At 38.0% G+C, this 15,415-nt stretch overlaps 1 protein-coding gene across 2 annotated transcripts in view; it reads left to right on the top strand.

Moving 5' to 3' along the window:
• The first annotated feature begins 875 nt into the window (after positions 1 to 875).
• The window catches only part of HSPA4L (heat shock protein family A (Hsp70) member 4 like), a 56,270-nt gene continuing 41,730 nt past the window's right edge, over positions 876 to 15,415 (top strand). For both annotated transcript variants that reach the window (XM_010375040.2, XM_010375041.2), the window contains exons 1-4: positions 876 to 1,393; positions 10,670 to 10,727; positions 12,335 to 12,475; positions 15,156 to 15,278. In XM_010375040.2, the coding sequence (XP_010373342.1) occupies positions 1,287 to 1,393; positions 10,670 to 10,727; positions 12,335 to 12,475; positions 15,156 to 15,278 (429 nt within the window). In that variant the 5' untranslated portion in view covers positions 876 to 1,286. The remainder of the gene's footprint in view (positions 1,394 to 10,669; positions 10,728 to 12,334; positions 12,476 to 15,155; positions 15,279 to 15,415) is intronic.

Below are 15,415 nucleotides of genomic sequence, written 5' to 3' on the forward strand. Positions count from 1 at the left end.
GACCAAGGACTGGGAGAGAAGGAACAGGACACACATGTAAAAGTGAACGAAAAGCAACAGGGCAGCCAAATTTCGTAAGTGTAACATAAAACTTGGTTAATTACAAACAGGCAACACAGCCCGATCAAATGAGGGAGGGCGCTGGACCACACTGGGCTCTTTTTTGAGGACCACAGGGCAGTGGCTGGAGGCTAAAGCAGACTTGGCTGGTCTAAGTGGCACACTTAAGGTCACTTTCCTGTAAAACTGGTTTCCAGAGACAAGGGTCAGCGGCGGGGCCAGCATCTTTTAGAATGGTGTGAGGAAAGGTATGTGGAGAGCAAGTTGTCAGTGTCATCTTATATCTTGACAGAAGTTTGACTTTTGATATTTCAAAGCCTGCGGAGGAAAAAAGAAAAAAAGCCTAAAATGTGCTCATCCCGCTCTGGCACAAGATCAGCAGCTCCCCTGGGGCTGGGCAGGGCGGAGCAGCGGGCACCGCACAATGCGCGCCAGCTCACAGAGCCGGGCGCGGCAGGACTCGAGCCACAAGCGGAGTGCGCAGACCTGCACACGGGCCCCTCGGGGAGGCGAGGCCTACAGGCGAGCCCTTCCGAGAGCTGGCGGTGAGGGGGCGGCGCCCGCCAGTCAGGGCAGCATCCTGCCGCCCTGACAAGCACGCCTCCAGTTGCCAAAACAACCCAAAAATGTGCCTCAAAACACGTTTGCAAAGCCCGGAGCAGGCCGGTCGCCTGCCTCTCACCTAGCCCGACCGCCCGACGTCCTGCTGCCGCGCGAGGGCGAGCGAACCAACTCTGCTTCCTCTCCGCCTTTCCCCGATCCTCCCCGCCCCGCCTTCCTGCTTCTCCCGCCCCCGGATGGCTCAGCAGCCTCCATTTTCCAGATCTTTCTCGAACCCGCAGCTCCTTGGGCAGCCGTTGCCCGAGTGCTGACGGAAGCGGCCGAAGTCCGGGCCGGGAGCGGGCTCGGGAGCGGAGCGGAGGCTCGCGCGGCTCCCGGGCTGCCGAGCGCGCAGGCGCAGGTCGCAGTAACCGCCGGTTGGAGTCGGCCGAACCGCAGTAGGGAGAGACCCAGGCGGCGGGACGCGACGCAGGCTGCGGCGGGGACGGCATCTGCTCCTTCCGCGGTTTTCCGACTCCCTGCCCTAGATTTTCTGCTTTGCGACTTGGGGTCTCCTCTCGTTTGCTTCTCGTAGGAGTCGCAATCCCAGCAGCAATAGCCCAGAAGAGGACGCAGTTCCCGTACCAAAGGCTTCACCACCAGCAGCCCGACCATCACGCGGCGGGATGTCTGTGGTTGGCATTGACCTCGGCTTTCTCAACTGCTACATCGCTGTCGCGAGGAGTGGCGGCATCGAGACCATCGCCAATGAGTACAGCGACAGGTGTACCCCGTAAGTGCCTCTGTGAGCATCACCTCGACCCTAAGAAACGTTTTTCTCTCCCGCCCTTAACGTTTGTCCTGTCTGCTGGCTTCCTCGGATTTTCCCCTAATGTGTGCGGAACCCCGAGATGACAGGTGCAGCCGGTCAACCGCAGCCCCTAGAGTCCGCCGGTTAGCGGTCGGACTTCCTTGCCCCGCAAAGCTGCTTTTCCTTCAAGGACGAGGGACCGCACTAGTTTGCGCAGCTCTCTTTTCTGTAGCCACGCACGCACGTCCCCTGCCTCCTCGTGCCGCTGTCCCCTAACGCCTCTTTTGCTTGCGAGAAAGAGGTTGCTGTGGGACAGCCCCTGGCGCCCGGAACATCGAGAAAGGTCTCCGGTTGCCTCTAACGAGATTTGCGTGGGATTATCAGCCGCGGGCAAGCAGCCCTGCACTAGCTCAGTAGTGTTCTTCATCCTACCCTCCTTCCTTTCCCCGTCCCTCTGGGTGACAGCTTTTTCTCAGAAAAGTAAAAAGTCAGCTTCGGCTGCACACGTCAGAGATGAATTGCAAGTTCGTCTGGCCCGAAAGCCTTTTTTTTTTTTTTTTTTTAAGGGCGAGGAGTGAAGCTTGTGGGGTTTTACAAAACCCAGTGCCCTTGAGAACTGGAGGTAATGGAGCCGGTTTCCAGGACCAGGTCAATGGTGCATTGATAGGGAGAGCATTGATAGGGAGAGCCTCGGGATGGGAGTCACTGGCCTCATGCATTGGTAACTACGTCAGTTGCTGGAATGCGGCGGGGTTGGGTCGGACCAAAAGCGTGTTTCTGCAAAGTGAATTGTCGGAGTCGGGGGCAGCTGTCCCATATAAACATGACTGTGGAGTGATTCTATTATGAACGCTTGATGAAAGGCTTAGGAGCGGCGTTATGTCATGGAAACATGTTTTCACATGTTCCGTTGTTTCTCTGGCCTGGGAAGTTTGTTGGCAAGGAATATAATGAAGTAATTCTGTAATATGAAAAACTAGCTGCTGCTTATAGGCTGCTGTTACTGGTAATTTTATGAGGAAATCAACTGTATGAAACTTGTATTAAGTTTTACGGGAAGGTAATGTGGCATCTTAATTTGACCGTTCTGAATGGTTCAAAATATAATACCTAAGGTATACTAAAACAAGATCAGTGTCCAAATGGTCTTCAAATACCTCATTTACTATTCTGTGGACAGCTTTAAAATATGGCAAAGAGATATTGAAGAGTAACTCACTTGAAGCAGTCTGTGCTTTGATTTCTTTCAAAGAAGATTTTGGAAGGTTTTATACCTTTTGTCTTAGATGTACACATTTCTTCTATTGAAATTTTAAACGTTTTGGACGTTTATATTTTCAATATATGGGCATAGATAAGGTAGTCCTCAATACTGTTTGAACTCTTCTACTTTTTACATCTTTTTCTGGCTTTTATGCACAATGGGAGACCAAAACATTAACTGTGAAGTCGATGAATTCGTCTTTGCAAGGGTTTGTATTAAGCCACAACAAATACTGGCTTTCGCCAGAAAAGGACCGGAAATTTCACGCTCCACCTTCAGCAGAGTAGGGGTTAAAAATGGGAGCAATCTTTGGCTTCAGTGACTCAGTCTATAGAGAAAAAACTGAGAGGTAGTGTGGACATTCTTTTAGTCCTTAAAGCCATATCCCAAAAGATCAGAAACCAGAACAATAAGAAAGATCGATCTACATTTCCAGGCTGAGAAATCTCTTCAGTAGTGAGTGAACCTGTGATTCTTTAAAGAGCCTGGCCGGCCAGACTTTGAGAGTTCTTTAAAAAGTGGGCTTCTAGAGTCTTCTAAAAGTCTCTTTGTTACTGTACTTAGGCATATTGGCTGGTTCTGTGTGGCTGAGAAGTAATGTGATATTTCCGATTTGTGAGCTAGAAAGCCAATAGTAATATCTAGATTTAATGAGCCTAATCTAAACTAGAAAATTCTTAAAGTGAAAGGATATTTCTCACTTAACTTGCATCAGCAAGTCTTCTCTCCATGGCTGGGCACTGTCATTTACTTCAAAAGTGTGTTTTTTTGTTACTGTTTCTGAACAAAAGTCCTTCATGGTAGTCTAGTGCTCTTACACTATGTATTACTTTGTGGGTCCAGTTGTTGAGGAAAAACATAGCCCTTCCAGACCTCAGGACGTTTATCCATCAATTCAACACCGATCATGCAAAAAGCATTGTAACTATTAGATAACCTTTAACTTTTCTAATACACCACAGTATTTAATAACACTATTTTAATAATAATAACAATATTAATAACAGTATTTAATAACAGTATTTAATAAAATGTTACCTTTGCAAATAAAATGTTTTTCATATTCCAATTGCTTACATCAAGGTAATGTGACATATTTCTAAGATGCAAATACATTATAAAATGATCCTGTGAGAAGAGGAAAGAAATGTTCAATTTAGTTGTTTTCAGCATTCATACTTTTTTACATTTCTTTCATTAGCATACTTGATTGCTTATAGTTGAGAAGATCCTGTATAAACCAAGAAGGACAGTTTAATGAAAAAGAACCAAGTTTTGGCCTGTAATTAAGGGACAAAAGACAAGTTAATTTAACCTATTTATTCAGATTCACCTTCTGTAAAGTTGGAGTGGTTATACTAGCCTCTCTCCTGCATAAGTTGAAGAGGGAGAGAGAAATTATGCATAAATTGAAGAGACAAAATACTTTTTCTGAACATTTTCTTCTTGAAAAATTATTACATATGCTCATTATAAAAAATACTGGCACATTAAAAGATGAAATTAAAAATTGTAATTCCTCCAGATGGTTTTCTGTGTGTTTTCAAAGGGAAGGGGAAGTATATACTTTAGTAACCTTTTTCTTTTTTTCTTTTTTTTTTCTTTTTTTTTTTTTTTAGTAAGACGTACTCTTGCTCTTGTTGCCCAGGCTAGAGTGCAGTGGCGCGTTTTCAGCTCACTGCAACTTCCCCCTCCTGGGTTCAAGCGATTCTCCTGCCTCAGCCTCCCAAGTAGCTGGAATTACAGGCACCCAACACCACACCCAGCTAATTTTTGTATTTTTAGTAGAGACGGGGTTTCACCATGTTGTCCAGGCTGGTGTCAAACTCCTGACTTCAGGTGATCCATCCGCCTCGGCCTCCCAAAGTGCTGGGATTACAGGTGTGAACCACTGCACCCAGCCTATGTTTAGTAACCTTTTTCTATGTAAAACATACGTATTTCTATACTATCAGTTGTAGTGTCTGTATAATCATAGTAATTTAATTCATACCCTGTTAGACATTCAGGTTGTTTATAATACTTTGTAAACAGTGTTGCAATAACTATCTTTGTAACTAAATTTTTGATCCTTCAAGTAAATTCCGAGAAGTAGAATTCCTGAGTGTCCACGTTTTTAAAGGTCTGGTACATGTCTGTTTTGTTCACTTAAGTATGGATGTGGGGATTAGAATTTCCATCCCAGGCTTAAATATACCAAGGTGATTAGTTTCACACATGGGGAAAAAAGCAATAGCCAAGAATCATCATTAAGTATCAAATTAAAGCATGTGGTAAATTGGAATAGAGATTGCTATGTGCTAAGCAAGCATTGTCATATGTATCACAATTCTATGAGTTTGATCATACTATCTTTTTTTCCGTAAGAAGCCTAAAGCAAAGTTAAATAACTTGGCCAAGAATTAGTAAAACAGTGAATTGGACTCTGTTTCAGGCCTCTCTGACCCTAGAACCCAAATGTCTTTCCAGTATCCGTTGTAAGTGTGGCATGTGTGTAACTAGGTTAATGATGAAAGGAACAAAATAACTGGTTGAGCAGTTATTGTACAGGAAAGCATCTTTGCTCTACTATCAGTAAAAGTCTAATTTTATCTAGTTTCTAAGAAACACTATCTTTTTAAAAAACATTATTTTAATAATTCTTAAAAATTTTTTTGACACAGGGTCTTGGTCTGTTGCCCAGGCTGGAGTACAGTGGTGCAGTCATAGCTCACTGCAGCCTTGAGATCCTGGGCTCAAAGGATCCTCCCACCTCAGCTTCCTGAGTGGCTGGGAGTACAGGTGCATGCCACCATGCCCCACTAATTTTATTTTTTTTCCAACAGAAATAAGGTCTTGCCGTATTTCCTAGGCTAGTCGCGAACTCCTGGCCTCAAGCCATCCTCCCATCTTGGCCTCCCAAAGTGCTGGGATTATAGGTGTAAACCAACATGCCCAGCCAATAATTCTTTAAGTCATGTTAAGGACATGTAAAATTCTTACTTTGTTTTTAAAATTCATAAAAAATACATACAAAACAAATGTTAGTGTAAACATTTGGAGAAAGAGTAGTGTGGAAGACAATAAACTACTATTAATAATGGATATATACTTCTCAGAGACAGAATTATGAAGGAGGTGCTTTTAATTTATGGTCTGTAATGAATACTTTGTAGTAGGGAATATGGATTTTCTTTAAATGAAACTGATGATTTTTATTAGGTATATTTTATCATCAAAATTCTGTATGATTCTTCAACATTCAGTTCTCTGGTTTTCTGTCTTATTTTTTCCTATTTCTTTACTAGTGTATGAATAATCTGGAAGTATGGGAAAATGCTGTTTAAACGCTGTGTTTCAGATGAATGAGACCCCTCTTAAATGCATGAAAATAGAAATCACTTTGTTGCATTAAAAACAACAGCACATAGAAAATGTTAAAACTCCAGGGGTTAACTGTAACTATAATAGATGGGCATTTTCTGGTGCTGGCAGTTTGAGATGAAGAAGAGGCTTTTACCTTTTTTTGTTAAATATTCTTTTTACTACATGAGTTGGTTTTATATGTTTTACTATTTGAGCTTATATTTTATTTAAAATATTTTAAATGCTGAAGAATTACACAAAGTAAGTCTCCCCCTTTATCCCTTCCCAACCACCTCCTAAAGTTTGATTTGTTTCTAGCTATACAAGTATGTGATTATATGTATGTAACTGGAATTTTTTTTAACAAAAGCAGAATTACATTACATTCTGCTTTCATTAAAAAATATTTTTTAAATATTTTGTAAATTGTTTTCACCTCAAAATATTGTGGATATCTTCTCAAACTTATGGCTTTAATTTACCTCATTCTTTTTGCTAGCTGTATAATATCCCATTGATATATTGACTGTTATGGACATTTCAAGTTAATATTTTGCTAGTGACATACAAAAATTCAGTTAATACCTTTGCTTTTTTGAAATCAAATTTGCTGAGAAGAGTGAAAAGCCAGGTGATTTCTAAATGTTTAACATTGAACTGACTTCCTTAAGCACTGAAAAAAAAAAGGTTTAACATAGCACTGACAGTCTTTTGTTACGTGGTCATTATAAATTAATGAGTATAGTTGTGTTGTGATAAAACTTTATTTACAAAAATAGGTTGCAGGTTGTGGTAGTTTTCAAACTCCTGGTCTAAGCAATTATAACCAAAAGAATTTTAACATTGTTATGCATTGATATTTGTGTTTGAACCAAGTGAATTATAGGTAATATGAGTTTTTCAAATAATGTATCTAATATAATAATAGTTAAATAATGTATCAAATTTAATGTAGCTAGTATACCTAATGAGCTTTTAAAATAGTGTCTACCTATGTAAATATTTGTGTGGTTTCTCCTAATGGCTTCAGGCCGATTTATTTATCATTACATTTACTAAGCATTTGAAAACTCTTAAATTATTATTGTTTATATATTGTTAAATGTTTAATTATTTGTCCATAATGAAAAGCTAAAAGCTTTGTTATTACTAAATCATATGTGCCTAGGGGTCTTATTTTTAAATAGTAGGCTAGAAAGCAAATTGCAACAGTGAGCTTTTTTGAGAGCATTCTTCCCCCTCCCTCTTCTAGGGCAACATTTTTTCCAAATAATTTGAGAAACAATATCCAGATGTTTTCTTTGCTGTAGAATTTTGTAGTTCCCTTAATTTGTTCATAAGCATTGAAATTCTCCAAGAAAGGGACGTTTTTCCCAAGTTTATTTGAACGTCTGAGGAACTATGTTTCATAGAGCACAATTTTGGAAATGTTGTTCTAGGGCGGAGGTTCTCAACTGGAGGTGATTTTGCCTCTGAAGGGATAACTGACAGAAGGAGATATTTTGGGGTATGTCACAACTGAGGTCGAAAGAGGAGGTACTGCTGGCATCTAGTGGTTGGAGGCAAGGAATACTCCTAATATCCTACAGTGCACACAGTACAGCCCCAGTGACCCAACAAAGAATTACCTGGGCCAAGATGTCAGTAGTGCCAAGGTAGAGAAATAATGCCCTGTAGACATCTTGGCAAGCATAATTGAAACTATTTGTTCAGCCCGTGATTTAAACCTATGGATTACACTAATAGCAGAGGGTGAAGAGTAATTGTGATTTTATGGAACTGGCAAGGAAAAGAAAAGGGCTGTTTTTAAAGCTTAGAGAGTGAGGACTGAATCTTAATGGAGAATAATAAGGAGCAAACAAACTTAGCGCTGAGCTCTTAGGCAACAAATCTCTTCTGGTAGTATGTATTTTCTCCAACCTAATCATGCTTGGTCTTATAAAAATAAACTTTTTGAGAGAGGAAGAAAATCTGCCACCACAGACAAAAAAGTCCCTGCATTCAAACGGTTGGACACCCATGGTCTAGAGTTTATTTTACACTTTGTATAAGCACATCTCAATTCAGACTAGCTACATTTCATGTGCATAATAACCACATATGGCTGGTGGCTAGTGGCTACCATATGGGATGGTGAAGATCTAGTCTGTCACCAAGTCCTTTAAGTTTCCTCCTAAATATCTCTTTTTTCTTCTTGTGTCCCAGCTGTCACCATCCTGATATAGATTACTGGTAACTTTTTACTCTCCTCTCATCAGTTAACATTATGGTCAATATGATCTCCAACAAACTCTCTACCACTTTTATCCCACATCATTTACTCTTCCTTAAAATCTTATTTCCTTGAGTAAGCCTTTCCTGACTCTCCTCCTCTAGGTTAATTCTTGCTGTTACAAACTTTTATAGCACCATGGCCACCTTCTGTTATAGCACCTGGTTTACTTTCTTTTGTATGAGTCTATAGCGTTGTGAGATCCAAGAGAGCCAAAACCGTATTTTCTTTCATTATTATATCCCTAGCAACTCACAGTGTGCCAGGCATATAGTAACTATTAACAAACGTGTTAAATTGACTAAATTAACTTTTTAACTGTTTGCTTTCCCTGGAAATCCAGTAGTCCCCAGCAGAACAGTATGTTGTTCAGCCCTTGGAAAGTACTGCTCTGGAATATTGCTTCTCGAGTTTGTATTATATATCAGTAGGTAGGGTCCTCTCCATTATTCAGAAATGTTTAATGAATCCTCATTGAAATTTAATCTTCATTAACTGAATAAATTTTAAGATTATGATCTGGCGCCTGAGACCCTATATAATCTGACCTTGATACTATCTTATCAAATTGTCCTATGAAACTAGCCAAGTTGTATTCTTTTTGTTTTCTCCCTGGCCGAGTCCAAATTATATTCTTCTAGTCCTCAAATAAGCATTACCTTAGGAACCATTATTCCATTCATTAAGTAGTTTTATTATGTCCTAGAAAAAGATCTAGGCTAGAAGATCTAGGCTAGTGCTATCCAGTAGAACTTTCTGTTGTATATTTGTTCTGCGTATATTCAGTTCTCTGTATATCTGCTACCTACAAGTGGCTGTTGAGCACCTGAAATGTGACTAGTCCTGAGAAACTGAATATTCTAGTTAATTTAAATTGTACTAGCACCACATGACTTGTGGCTACCATATTAGATAGTGCAGATGAAGGCAGTGGATACCTGTTACCTCGCCTTCATGGAGTTCACGTTCTGGCTTCTGGTACTGAGATAGTCACTAAATGAATTGTATGAGATGGTAATACATACTATGGAGAAAAATAAAATTGGGTTAACAGTGTGAGGTATGTGTTGGGGAGGAGCAGGAATGTTGTTTATATAGGATGGTGAGGATAGGTGTTTCTGATAAGCTGACATTTGAGCAGAGACCTGAAAGGAGTGAAAGCGCAGGCCTTATGGATGTATTTTCTGAACACTTTAGAAAGAGAGAACAGCATTTACAAAGGCCCTGAGGCAAAAGGGTGCCTGGTGTATTCTAGAAATAGTAAGGAGATCAGTATGCCTCCTAGATTGAATTTGCAGGGTAGAGCAGCCAAGGACCAGACCATGAAAGGCTTTATTGGCTGTTAGGGGGACCCAAGCTTTTACTTTATGAGATAGGACACCACTGGAGGATTATTTCACGATCAGAGAACAGCAGCGTTTCGTGATCTTAGTTTTTAAGTGGATCACTTTGACTACTACATGGAGAACAGACTTACATACCTATATATCAGGATTGTCTTTTTCTGCAAGACAAGTAGGTATTAAATTTTTCTCTCCTTTGAAGTCTTAATTCAAGAAGTCACCTCTGTTGTCTAGAAGTGATTATTCTCTTCTTTGCTAGTATTATTATTAATTCTATATATTCTACTGATTTTTTTTCAATAGACTATGCATTCTCCAAGACAGGTATTGTGACTTGTATACACGGAGTGCCTATAAATGTTTGTTGATTGAATGTAGTTTCTTGTAGTTATAACTGAAATCATGGAAACATTTTCTTGAATCATAACATGAAATGGTATTTTGATGAAGATGTTATTCTGTGCTTGTTCTGTTATTATTCTATGCTATTACATTTAAATGTGGTTGTTAAGATACAATACTTTACATAATGTTTACTATGTGCCAGTTATTGTTCAAAGAATTTACCTATTTCCATTCTCTTAATTCTCATAAAATCATATGAGCAGATATTATCACTATCTTCTAGACGAGAAGCCGAAGCACCCAGTGGTTATGTAATTTCCACAAGGTTAAGTGGCAAAGCCAGGATTTGGCCTTTTTAACTGTTTACCTTCCCTGAAAATCCATTGGTCAACATGGTTGAGTTTTCTTCTAAGGGGTCATAGGTCAATATAATTTGAAAAACAGTTTTGGAGATCAACATTGTATTGCCAGCTATTAGGACATTTTTTTTTAATTGTAACATTTATTCTGACCACCATTTTATTATATAGGGAAGCTTTAAAATAAATTTTTGATTTGCATAACTTATTTTAAAAATAATATATCGTTATATTTCTCCTTTTAAATTTATTTTTGTGTAAGGAGAAGCAAAATAATAGCACAATAATAGAAAAAAGTACCATGGAACAAACTTTGTTTTTCTGGTTTAGGGCCTGTATATCATTGGGATCAAGAACTCGAGCCATTGGAAATGCAGCAAAGAGCCAGGTAAATTGTTAATGTGGATGTTTTGACTTACAGGAAGAATTAACTGAATATTGGTAACTAAGTTCCGTAAGTTATGTTGTTAAGAGTGAATAAGACAGTGAGGAAAATAGGACAGGTACTTTGTTTTTAGATATAATTTGCTTTGGGTTGTAAAATATTTCTTGAATTTTATTTTTTAAAAATATTTTTTAGTTGTGAAGTTAGGGTGTGCTACTGTGTGACATCAGTTTTTCCCTGAATGGTGTCTCAGGTGACCATCCAGGGAATAATGAGGGATATTCTGTCTAGAACATACATTTGAATGACAGGTAAGTAACATCTTTGTAAAATAAGGTGGGAAAAATGAAAGAACTAATTTCCAGAGTAACTCAATGTGGTACCACTAATTTACATAGAATTTGTTGAAGTATTTTTATTTTTCGGCTTTTGTAATCCTTATGATTAGAACGTTGACTTTTAACATTCCATGTTATAGATCGATTTTCCTTTGACTTTCATTACTTCCCTGAACCAAAAGCCCTTAACAATTACTTCTTGCATTTTATATATATCTGGGTCTTATATCTCACATTCTGGCTGACCTTCTAAGTGTGTCACAGATAATCAGAGTCTCTAAAAGCAACCTTTAAAGTCATTTCTCCTAAGGAGCTAAAGAGAATAACATAGTAATTCAGCATCCCTATAGTTTTCATCTCATAATTGAAGATCAAGGTCTATTTGGCTTTAAAGGTCACTAGGATTATAGCAACTGGATCTCAGTAATATTCTGTAATTTGAACTGCATATTCTAGTTAAATAAAAAATTGCTTTGCAAAAATGCAAGCCATTTACAGTTTAAGACACTTTCACTTAGCACTATGCTACATGGAAGGGATTTTAATTTACTAGCCTAGGAGCAATCCACAGCAATGGAAGCAACATACTAGCACATGAAGATTTTCACAAAGAATTAGATATGGAGAGAAAAAGAAAAACTAGACAATAATAAACCAGTTTAAATTAAAACACAGAAATGGAAGTGGAAAGAAATAATCAAAGATACAGGTTGCATATCCCTTATAAGAAATGCTTGGGACCAGAAGTATTCAGATTTTGTATTTTTTCAGATTTTGGAATGTTTGCATGATACAGGTTGACCATCCCAAATCCTGAAATCCAAAATGCTCCAAAATCTGAAACTTTCTAAGTGACAACATGATGTGCAATGGAAATGCTCAGTGAAGTATTATATTTCAGATTTTTGGATTTGGGATACTCAGCTCATACTGACTCACTAGAGCAAGAGCGTCGAGAAAAACCAAAAAGATGAGTTGTAGATATTTGTTATTTGAAATGTTTTAAAGGTTTGTTCTTTCTCTTCTGAAGACATTAATTTTGAATCTAACATTCCCAGGATAGGTGGAGAATTTGGGAGGCAAGTGTTAAAATGTGTACATTCTCATTGTATGACTTTACCATCAGTTGGAAACCAGAAAAATGAATGATTATGTGTAATCCTAAACTTGGATGTGTAGGATAAAGGAACTTGGTGGTTGTCAAGTATTAGGATAGAATTTTATTTTGCATTTATTAAGTAACTGATAAATAAAAGTGTTTACTGCCAACAGATAGTCACAAACGTAAGAAATACAATTCATGGCTTCAAAAAGCTTCACGGGCGATCATTTGATGATCCCATTGTGCAGACTGAAAGGATCAGGCTTCCCTATGAACTGCAGAAGATGCCTAATGGAAGTGCAGGAGTTAAGGTGAGCTTTATATTCCCAGGGTTACAAACATATCTTCAAATTAAGGAAACCCAATATGATAATATTGCTATTTGTAGTTTGACCTTTTTCCTCTAGATACAGTACATACACACCCAAGAGATAATAGTTTCTGTAATAATTGTAGTGAATGCCAGGAGATCTAATTTAGATAATTTTTTCATTCAAATCACACTGTTATTGTCAAGGAAAAAAATGGTTATTGAGACTCAAGAGAATAGTTTTTAGGGGATAAAAATAAAGGTATATAGGATTCAAAAGAATAGACCCAAAAAGTATGTTAATTCAGAAGAATGGACCCAAAAGTTATGTTAATTGCTATAATGAGTTTAATGAGTTCTAATTTAGAAGAATCTTATAACATACTATAAATGTTAAAGCATATTTGTCTTTCAAGTAAGACTTGGATTCTGAATTTTTAATTTTATATTCTGAGATAGTTGTACATTAGTTAACCAAAACATGTTTGTGCTGATTTTTTTCAAAAACTAGCCTCACGACACATGGAACTACTATATGGCCCAGAAATTCCACTCCTGGGCTTATACCCAAGGGAATTGAAACATATGTGCACACAAAAACTTGTACATGAATGTTCATAAAAGCTTTGTTCATAATAGCCAAAAAGTGGAAATGATACAAGTTTCTATCAACTGATGAGTAGATATACAAAATGTGGTATATCTTAACACATGGAATATTATTTGCCCATAAAAAGGAATGGAGTACTGATATGTGCTACAACATGTATGAACTTTGAAAACATGCCAAGTGATGAAAGAAGCCAGATACAAAAGGCCACATACTGTATGATTCCTTTTATATAGAATGTTCAGAGTAGGACAAATTCATAGAAACAAAGATTAGTGGTTGCTAAGGGTTAAGGGGAAGGAAAAATAGAGAGTGACTGCTAATGGGTTTCTTTTTGGGTGATGAAAATGTTCTGCAATTAGATAATGGTGATCAGTGCACAGCTTTGTGAAGATACTGAATTGTACACTTCAGAAGGATAAACTTATTGCTGTGCAAATTATCTCTTAAGAAAGTTATTTTTAGTAAGTAATTTTAGACTTGATGTATGTGTTACGGATATGTACACAGTTCCCTTTTTAGAAGAGCGTTCTGACTAAAAGGTGGATGATGAATCTTAATAAGGAGACAGGAGGCTGTTAAAATAGTTGAGGAAGACACCATGAGAAGTTGAAGACGGAACAAATTGTGAAGCCATAGTTTAGGTGAAATTTTCAGGTTACTAAACTGAGAAGCTGTATGGGTTATGATAGTAACAACTGAGATAAAATAATATTCAAGTATCTTTTAGATATGGTAAGCTCTGGTTAATAGTTACATTTTTATTCTACTCCAGTTTTATTCTACTCCCGTTTAAAATTTGAACTACTTAATTTTATAAGTAGTTTAACTTCTAAAAGTGAAAATTAATGATCAGGCTTTGAGAATAGGCTGAGAAAAACACAATAATGTTTTTAAAGAAAGGCAGAACCAAAGTTTTGAGTGATATTATTTTATACATTCACAGTAAGTGCCTGTAAGGTAGTAGAAAAAGCTTTGAAACATCACCTTTTGAAGACTTCAGAAAATCAATGTTCAGCTCCTCAAGCATGTTATACATTTGTTTTTTATACATTTATTTAAATTGATTTCATCTAACTTTTAAAATTTTTTTTTTTTTTTTGTGAGACGGGAGTCTTGCTGTGTCGCCCAGGCTGGAGTGCAGTGGTGCAATCTCGGCTCACTGCAAGCTCTGCCTCCTAGGTTCACGCCATTCTCCTGCCTCAACCTCCCAAGTAGCTGGGATTACAGGCACCCGCCACCACGCCCAGCTAAGTTTTTGTGTTTTTAGTACAGACAGGGTTTCACCATGTTAGCCAGGATGGTCTCGATCTCCTGACTTCATGATCCGCCTGCCTCGGCCTCCCAAAGTGCTGGGATTACATAGAATGTTCTTATACAAAAGAATACTGTATGATCATGCCTCCAATAGTCAGACTAAGACTGTGGTTCATTTTCCCTTTTTTCTGTGTGCTTGATTTCTTTCTGCACACCTGGTGTAAAGGCAGTAATTTGGCATAATACTTGTTTTTGAACTTAACTTGTAAATAGGTTTGGAAACAAATGCTTATCAGTTTTAGGTCTGATTCAAAGTAAATCTTATGTCATTCGATATATATATTTATACATACTCATATACATAAACACCTTGTGCTCCTTGAAAGAATGATGTTCTCATTTCCTTTTCCCAAAACTGTATGACTGAAGCTTTTATTTTAAACCCAAGGAGAGTTCTGACTTTCAAAAGAAAGATTATTTGATCTTTTCCTTTTTCATTGTTTGCTGTGTCACACTTGCAAAATGAATGATAAAAATTGTTTTTGTGGGAAGTCGGGATCTGAGAGGGTAGAGACTATACTTTTGAAAATACTTTGGTTATAATACTGTCTGTAAGGTACTACAACCTCAGAAATGACAGTCACTGGTTTTCATGGGATCATGATTCTAAAATGGCAATCTTTCTGGAATAAAACTTCCTTGAGCAAGGGTGTCTTTTTCATGTTGTATGTATCACATATGGAGTTAGATACTCACTAAATATTTGTTGGATAAGCAAATCATTCTTAATAAATATCCCAACTTTTGGTGTTAGGTGCGGTACTTAGAAGAAGAAAGACCTTTTGCAATTGAGCAAGTTACTGGAATGCTGTTAGCCAAGCTTAAAGAGACTTCAGAAAATGCTTTGAAGAAACCAGTGGCTGACTGTGTGATTTCAGTAAGTTTTATTTCAGTAATGAGTACCCTTGAATTATATTTTTCAGTGTATTAATGTAATATTGAAAGATTTTTCTTCCCTTACACTTTCTGCCCTTATCCAGTAAATAACCTAAATCCATTTGACTTTCTTTTTTA

This window comes from Rhinopithecus roxellana, chromosome 2, assembly GCF_007565055.1.
Source record: "Rhinopithecus roxellana isolate Shanxi Qingling chromosome 2, ASM756505v1, whole genome shotgun sequence".
NCBI lineage: Eukaryota > Metazoa > Chordata > Mammalia > Primates > Cercopithecidae > Rhinopithecus > Rhinopithecus roxellana.